The 9,038-nt window shown below is 37.6% G+C and overlaps 1 protein-coding gene across 1 annotated transcript in view; it reads left to right on the top strand.

Annotated features, from left to right (window-relative positions):
- Positions 1-9,038, top strand: part of Efcab3 (EF-hand calcium binding domain 3) — a 494,429-nt gene that overhangs the window by 47,419 nt on the left and 437,972 nt on the right. Inside the window, exon 13 of the mRNA XM_005402243.2 lies at positions 3,545-3,616. Within this exon, the coding sequence (XP_005402300.2) occupies positions 3,545-3,616 (72 nt within the window). The remainder of the gene's footprint in view (positions 1-3,544; positions 3,617-9,038) is intronic.

Here is a 9,038-nt window from a genome sequence, read left to right as displayed (position 1 = left end):
GAGGTGCCTTGAAAGTTTCTCTGTCAGATAAATTAGTCTTTTGCCTTTAAATTCAACCTCACATGGAGTTTTAAGGCATGGATAATTGTAGATAAAATATTTGCCAGAACATAACATGCGTGGCCTCTAGTCCAGTGCTCAGTAGAGTCCTCATTCCCATCTAAAACCCCATGAGCTTAGTCTTTTTTTGGGGGGGTGGGGGAATCCTCGGAATCAAACTCAGGACCTTTTCCTTCCAGGAAGCCTCTGTGCCACTGAGCTGTATCCCCGACCTCTCAGTCTTTACAACCTGCATTCCCATTGACATTTTAGTCTTCTAAGCTTCCACTAGAATTGCCTATCAATCTCTGCATACAGTGTTCTAAGACTTCTCTAGTCTATATCTTGAAACCTTTCCAAATGCCTCCCACAGACCAGTTTCAGAGGCTTCTGAAGCATGTAATCAGGTGTGTGGAGGCAATAACTTAACTTCTTTGGTACCAGTTCTCTGCACCAGGCAGCTTTTCCATTACTGGGAGAAAATACCTGGCACTCACAATTTAAAGGAGGCAAAGTTTAATTTGGCTCACGGTTTCAGTTCATTTGCAGCTGGCTCTAAGGCAGAGACATCATGAAGGAAGGGCGTAGCAGTGGCAACCTGTAGTCTTCAGGTCAACGGGGGAGCAGAAAGCAGGGGGAGAGGACCAGAGGGGAAAAGGCCATGACCCAGATAGAATCCACAAGGTCACACTCTTAGACTCACCCAGACAATCCCTGACGCTGTTCTTTACTATCGCCTGGGCATCTCTCAAACTAGTCATGTTGACAGTTAAACATCACAGTGTGTAAGGCGCAGTTCTTGTTCTGAGGAAGCTTACATTCTAGTGGGGAAAGAGTTAAATAAACTGAAAATTATAATGTGCTGTGACAATTAGATCTCCTTAAAGAAGCATACATTGGGGCTAATAGATACTGGAAGCACCCAAGGAAAGATTATCAGAGGAGGAATGTCTGAACTAAGAGAATCAATCAGTTGAGGTTAATTGTAGGTGTGGGTGAAGGATGAGAGAGACATTTTAGGCTGAGATAAAAGTTTGTGTAAATATGGCAGAATAGTAATCATACATGGGATTCTTTTCAATGGGCTTCCTTGTATTTTTCTTTTGTTAGTGGTGGCTTTATAGTGGCCTTTCGTTGTTGATGTGTGGTCTGGATATAAAACCAGACTGTCTTTCTCTTGTTGCTGGGACAAGACACCTGATGCCCAGAATTAAGGAAAGAAAGGTTTATGCTCACAGTTTGTGGAGGTTTCAGTCCATACTCGGCTGTCTCCAAGGCAGAGTGGCACATGGCAGAGGGCAACAGTTCATGGTGGCAGAAAACAGCAAAAGCAGCCAGAGCAAAAAGAAAGAAGCCACAGAAAGCAAGCCTCTTTCTCCCTTATATTGTACGCAGGTTGCCCGCCCTGGGGTGGCGCATACACTGATAATCCCAGCATTGGACCATGAATCAATCAAAAACTCTAGAAGCCTGCCCCATGACTACATGAGGCTTTGGGGGACATGCAGACACAAACCTTAACAGATTGTATGAAGTTCTATTATGTTGTTGTATGTGGTGGGTTCTGGGGTGGTAGACATGAATGGAGGAATATACTGGAGTGTGAAGATGTCTGTAAAATGAAAATTTTAAAGACTAATCTCAAGCCACATTATTAAACAGTTTTGAGGGCATGCTTTATGAGGAACAACAGAAATCATACAGAACTGTTGCAGCATGTTGCTTTTTAGCTTATGAATTCTGGTCTGGGTCTCTTAAGTCTCCTGCTTTATTTGGGGAGGGAGGCTGGACAAATACTACTAATTTCATAATATTATTGTAGGAATTAAACATAAGCATCTATCATACTGCTTGGTGCCATGAACAGATTCAAGAAAGATGTGATAGACACCTGAGTCATCCTTGACAAATCTGTTTTTCTCTTCTCATGCATTCATTATACCCTTCTCTTATTTTAAGTACCTATCTTGAAGAGATTTCTGCCTCCCTCCCTTTGTCCAAGTTAACATAACACTTCCTTGGGACCCTGCAGTTCATCCTCAGAATCCTAACCATGTCTACTTTTATCCCCTTTATCTGCAAACAATAATCTTCAGAAACCAGAATGTAGGAAGCAGTTGCTAATCAGAAGGCTACTTATCACCAATTTGTTTTAGTACTTACTTTGTTTAAGTGCATACTTGCTTTGGAGGCCTACAACTGGTATATCTATATATCTATACCTACCTCTACGTATATATCTTACTAATTTCCAGGGAATCAGAGTGAATCAAATTTATCCAACATTACAACTATACTGTGTACAATTTAACTCTTCTTTGATTTAGAAATCACTTTTAAAACTTGCATCTTTTTCTCGGGGTCTTCTCATGCATGTTATTGAATAGCTGATTTCTTTTTAATAGACTACAGAACAAATCCGATGTTGTTATAGATAGGAAAGTCAATTTCCAGGCTTTTCCATCTTGCATAGGAAGGAAAGTCAAATACACGGATGCAAGAATTATAGGCAAGACCATTTTTACCTTTGTGCACAATTAGTTTTTTTGTTTGTTTGTTTTGTTTTTTTTTTTGGTTTTTCTCCAGTACCAGGAACCGAACTCACAACCTTGCGCTTGCCAGGCAGGCGCTTTGCCGCTGAGCTAAATCCCCAGCCCCCTTTGTGCACAATTGGAATGGCATTGTTTAAGGCCACTGCACTGTGCTGCTCCTTGTCATGCAATGTCTGAGAAGAAAAATGGTCTTAGACAAGAGCAGAAATGGTAGGAAATTAAAATTATGAATGCTGGCTGCATGAAAAGTGGTAGGTGAGTGGCTATCTGCCATCCACAGTGTAGACACTGCACTGTTCTTTATAGTCTTCAATGTACTTCGTTCGTTTAAAAATCATTTTAAAGTGATAGGAAGTAGATACATTCCTGGGCACTAGGAAAACGGAACTGAAAGGCACATTCTTCATCTCTGAGCTCACAGTCCAAAGCAGTGGTGGCGAACCCCTGTCACTTGTGCCGCAGCAGGCACACAGAACCCTCTGTCAGCACGCAAGCAAGAAGCAGCTGAGCATTGGATATATAACTGCAGCGTTGGCAGTCTGCAATAAGTAAGCGGGTTTTGGGTTGCAGTTTGGGCGCGTGGTCTCAAAAAAGTTCCACCATCACTGGTGTAGAAAGTAAGGTAAGAAGAGTAACTTCTTGAAATACTACCTATAGTAAATTCTCAAAAATGTTTGTAAAATGAATATTATTCAGACTCTCTAGCGTGGGGGCTTACAATATGATTATTTCTTTTGATAACAGACTGTTTTACTGAGGAGAAAAAACCTATACTATTTGTATTTCACAGTGAACTGTTATTAGTTCACTAGTCCAGATATTACCCAAAACTCATAATAGCAGGTCCTCTCTTTCTCCTTCCACACATTATGTATTGTTTTCATGTTAGACTAATATGATGGCTATATCTATATTCAAAAGTAAATACAGCATTTGTATTTATTCTGTTACAGGTAACCACATGGTGGATATTGGAGATATTGTATTTCTTTTGGACGCACTACAGAGCCAGTATGAAGACATTTGTAAGGGAGCTCTTGTTGCCATAGTAAATCTTGTTTATAAGTAAATTCTCAATTAAATTCTAATTTATAGATTTTATCAAAAAGTTTTAACAAAAAATTTTAAAAGTGTTGTTTGAAAACCTCTCTCTGGGCCGGGGATATAGCTCAGCTGCACAAGTGCCTGCCTGGCAAGCACAAGGTCCTGAGTTGATTCCTGGTACCTAAAAAAAAAAAAAAAAAAAGAAAGAAAGAAAACCTCTCTCTAACTCTTAAATGAGGGAAATAAAATTTTAATATAATACCTAAGAATATCTTCTTGATATTAAGAACTCACTATGTAGCCCAGGCTGGCGTCATTATATAATGACAGTCTCATAATTTTCTTTTATCTTACCCTGATACATTGCAGCATAAAGTCAACTTTAAAATAAAATAGCTATACCAAACAATGATAATATTTAATTTATGGTTTGTAGGGCATTCTGACATCCTGATATTGATCCTTTTAACATTTTAAAACATTTTTTTAGTATATTCTTTGCTATCATCCATTGTTTTTAGTTTTTCTTTATTAAGTACTATATGTTGCTTTTCATCCCTTCTTACTGCACTTTGTGTTATTCCTTATAGTTTTCCTCATTTGTCTAAATACCATTTGAATAAGATTACCTATGCCCAGATTTTAAGAATTATGTTTTATGAGGCTTGTTATAATAAAAGAAACTGTCCTAGAATTTCCCTCCAGCTTTTCCAGAGGCAATATTTAAAGTTTTAGCTGATTCATATTTATATTTGCAACATGTATATCTATCTATCTATCTATCTATATCTATCTATCTATCTATATATATATATATATATATATTTGTTTTAGTTTTTTGAGACAGGGTCTCACTCTGTAGTCCAGGCTGGCCTTGAACTCACTATGTAGTCCAGGCTGGCCTTGAATTCACTGCAGTCCTCCTGCCTCAGCCTCCGAAGTGCTGAGGCTACAGGCATGCACCACCACACCTGGCTTATATTGTTAATTGTTGATTTCCTAAATAAAAAAATAATTGACATAATAATTATATATATTTATATGTTTAGTTGATGGCTTGATACTTGCTACAATATGTAATAATTGGTCAGGGTAATTAGTATTCCCATCTTTAACATTTATCATTTTGTTGTTCTTTTTACTAATGTTTGATTTTTTTCTCATTGTTTCTTTTATTTGTTTATATTTGCAATTCATGTTAATTATATTCATTTTGTGGAATTCATATATACATCTTGTTTATTTGTCTGGTTTGTCATAAAGATGTATATTTATTACTGGTTTTACCCAAAACACTGTGAAATGTCTGAGTCCCAATTTATAAAATTGGTGGCACCAGGTGTTCTAGTCTTCCTGAAGGAATTTTCCATAGAGTACTCTGGCTGATTTAGAAACTGATACATTGCATATGGAAGAACTAATATGGATTTTATTGCCCTGTATATTTTGTCATTCCGGGATCCTCATTTACTTACATTTGAGACTCTTCTCCCATATCAGGGCCTGTCCTCATGTTTGGCTGATAGATTTGCATAGAATTCTAAATTGGAGATAAGTTTCCCTCTGAATTTTTAATTTCCTAGTTTTCATTATTGTTGAAATCCAAATTTCTGCTAATTCCTAACTCTTTGGATGTACCTGATTCTTTGATTCTAAAAGAAACTAAAAATGCCATTGGTTATTTAATTTCCTCTATTTTTTTCTTTTATTTTTAGAGCTCTTGTTATTTGAATATTTGATATCCCTCACTAGTTCTCTTTATTTCAAAGCTTTCCTCTTTATTTTAAAGCTTTCCTCTTTATTTGGGCCTTGTTTTCTTTTCTGTTCACATCCGTTTCTCCAGAGAGTACTTAATGTAGAAAAAATGAGATATTCAAAGCCTTCGATTGTGATCATGAAATTGTGACCAAGGCCAGTAGTTCAAGATAGACAACTCTGGAAAGTAAAACTTTCTAAAATCAAACAAGTAATAAGTATCACACCTGCAGTGTACACTGTTATCTGTCATTGAGCATTATGTCAGAAAGGTGAATTTATAATTTCTTTTATATCAAAATGCTTTCTTAGTGTAAATGGAGGCATTATTTCTAGTTATTCTAGACAAAAGCTAAGCTCTTTTTAAGTAAGACTATAACTCTGGTTCTTCTTTTACTCACAAAAATTTAATACATGTTTGAGAATTTTCCTCAAAGAGCAAGATTATGTATAAGACAAAAATTAGAAAAGCATACAAGCAGAAAATTTACAGCGGAGAAAAGTAAATTAGTACATATGGCAAAATATTCACAGTCAATTATTTTAAAAATGCTGTCTAAAATAGCGAGTATCATTTTGTAACTGCATGATCGGAAATACTGAAATTAACTGCCAGGATTGACTAATCTGAGATCAAACTTGCATATTATACTTTATTAATAATTATTTTCATACATACAACTGTTCTGGTGAATAATCTGCAATACTTTTGAAAGGAAGCAAAAAACTGTAGGTCTGCCATCTATGACACTGGACTTCTCGTAACTCATCATTTATTGCTATATCTCTTTTCCTTTCCATAGCAGACAGAACTAATTGTAGATTAAATCCATTCCAATCTGTCCCATAATATCAATTACTCAGGTATTACAGAAGAGATAGACATGGCAATGAAGACTGAGAAATGTTAATCCTAGAATGAAGAAGTACGAGCATGTATCAGAGAAAGAATGTTAATACACTTAGGAATGAAGAGTCAAGTATCAGGAAGGGATGTGGAGCCAAAATAGCACATGCAAAGTCAGAGCAGATCAGATCACAGAAGAACTTTTAGGATGCAGATTGTAGACACACTATTTTAATGATGTACCTAGAGAAAACAAAAACTATAAATACTCTTCTTATGGTGTTTGATAAATTGCACTCCTTTGAAGTGGAGTGGATCTCCATTTCTAAAGCAGCTTTTCTTTTCATTACCTACTTTTTTTTAAAAAAATATTAATACATGTTTGCAGTACATAATGATTATATTCATCGTATGGAATTAGTATATATATAACACATCTTAGTGCTTTTTACATCCAGTTCCGCTCTTTTCTTTCCTCCTCACTCCATCTCTTGGTTCTCTTTGCATTTGCAAAAATCTATTTCCCTTTTTCCTATTGTCTTTTATTTTGCTCTTTAAATTACTTATAGAAATTCAATACTTCTCAGAATACTTCTGAGTACAATACTTTAGAATACAATACTTCAGAAATATAATACAATATTATCATACTTCTGAGAAGTGTGTGTGCATTTCTGTTGCCCATATTTTTTTTTTTTTATCTTTTTGAGACAGTTTCTCTCTATGCAGTTCAGGCTGGCCTTGAGTTCACTTAGTAGCCCAGACTGGTCTTGAACTTGCAACGATCCTCTTGCCTCAGCCTCCCACGTGCTGGGATTATAGGCATGCACCTCCATGCCTGGGTTGTTGACCATCTTTTGACTGGGTTTTTTATTAGGGGGATTTGATTGTTTGAGTTCTTTATATATTCTATATCAGATTTTCTTTCTTTCTTTCTTTCTTTCTTTCTTTCTTTCTTTCTTTCTTTCTTTCTTTGGTACTGGGAACTGAACTCATGACCTCAGGCTTCCTAGGCAAGCGCCTATGCTGCTGAGCTATATCCCTGGCCCTCGAGTTCTTTATATATTCTAGATAGTAGTTCTTTTCTGAGGAGTAGCTGGCAATTTTTTTTCTATAAGTTGTCTCTTCACTCTGTTGGTTGTTTCCTTTGCCTTGCAGAAGGTTTAAATTTGATATAGTTCCATTCATTGATTTTTTGATGTTATTTCTTGTGCAATTGCGGTGCTGCTTAGAAAGACCTTATCTGTACCTATGTCTTCAAGAATGGCTATTTTATCTCCCAGGAGATTGTTTCTGTTTTAGTTTTCATTTATTTATTTTTAAATTGGTTATTTCTATTTTGATATTTAGGTCTTTCATCCATTTTATTTGGCTACGTGGTGACAGATATGGGTCTAGATTTCATCTTCTGCATGTGTTGCCAGTTCTGGCACCATTTGTTAAAGAGGCTCTCTTTCCTCAAGTGTATGCTTTTGGCTGTGTCTCCTCCCTCCATGCACCCGGTGCAGACAGGAGATCCTTACTCAGAAGGCCCATGAACTGCTAACATCGGAGTTCGCATTTGGGCCCTCTCTGCACGTGCCCTGTGCCGCCTGAGGTATTAGAGCAGGTAGTGCATGAGCTGCTGGTGTTGCGGTTTGGGTCTGGGCTTTACTTGCACCCTGACCTCCTGGAGGTCACAAACACAGGAGGTCTGTGATCACTTCCAGTGCAGCCCATGGCTGGCTCCTGTGCATGCCCTGAACTGCCTGGAGACACAGAATCAGGTGATCCACAAATTGTTGACCATGCAGTTTGTGTCTGGGTTCTTCCTGTGCCCTGAACTTCCTGGGCACACAAGTCCACTAGTCCACAATTGCACCACCAGGGCAACCTGCTTCTGGGTCATACATGTGCCCTGAGTTGAGAGGGGACACTGGATCAGATGGTCTGACCTTACAGTTTGCATCTGAGACCTGGGAGAACTATGTACACTTCACCATCTGCTAGAAGACCCCAGACTAAGCAGCACATCTCAGTGGACACTGAGGGGCAAGCCTGACTACCAGGAAAACTAGGGACACTAGCGACCTTTGCTGAGCTGCCAGGGAAGAGGGAGACTGAGCGTTCTGCATCTGGTATCAAGACAAAGGACTAAAACACAATTTCAGAACTCCACCCCACTCAGAACAAGTCCAGGATACATCGACACAGGAGAATTTGGTAAACACACACCTGAAATTGCTGAAATGATTGCAGTGAAAGTAAAGAAACAACTCCATCAGGCCAGAGAAGAGATCAGATCAGAAATAATCTCTCAGGCAAAAAATGGAATGACAATAATAATGAAAGAATTGCTCAGCACATCTAAAGATGAAATATATTTAAAAAAATGAACATAAACAATAGATGGAAACATTAAATGAACAACATGGGAATGAACTAGAATATATGAAACAGAGTCAAAGAGATATCCAGGAAATCAAAGCTTCCATTTAAAACTGGCAAAACCACGTGAATGAAGCCAAAGATAGAATTTCAGATTTTGAAGACAGCATGGCAGCAAGCAATTGTGAAAGAAAGGATCTCTTAAAATCAACAAGGAACCAGGAAAAATCAATTCAACAGCTGCAAGATGAGGCAAAGAGGAATAACGTTCGACTAATAGGAGTCAATGAAACAGCAAGAGGCAACACAAACAACATAAAAAGAATATTTGCAGAAATAATGGCAGAAAATTTCCCAACCGTGGAAACAGAATCTGATATACAGGTAAATGAGGCATATAGAACTCCAACTAGTCATAACCAAAATAAAACTAC

Source organism: Chinchilla lanigera, unplaced genomic scaffold, assembly GCF_000276665.1.
Source record: "Chinchilla lanigera isolate Chin_1 unplaced genomic scaffold, ChiLan1.0 scaffold00077, whole genome shotgun sequence".
NCBI classification, from domain to species: domain Eukaryota; kingdom Metazoa; phylum Chordata; class Mammalia; order Rodentia; family Chinchillidae; genus Chinchilla; species Chinchilla lanigera.
Note: the sequence above shows the minus strand (reverse complement) of the source record. Positions and strands in the feature narration are given on the sequence as shown.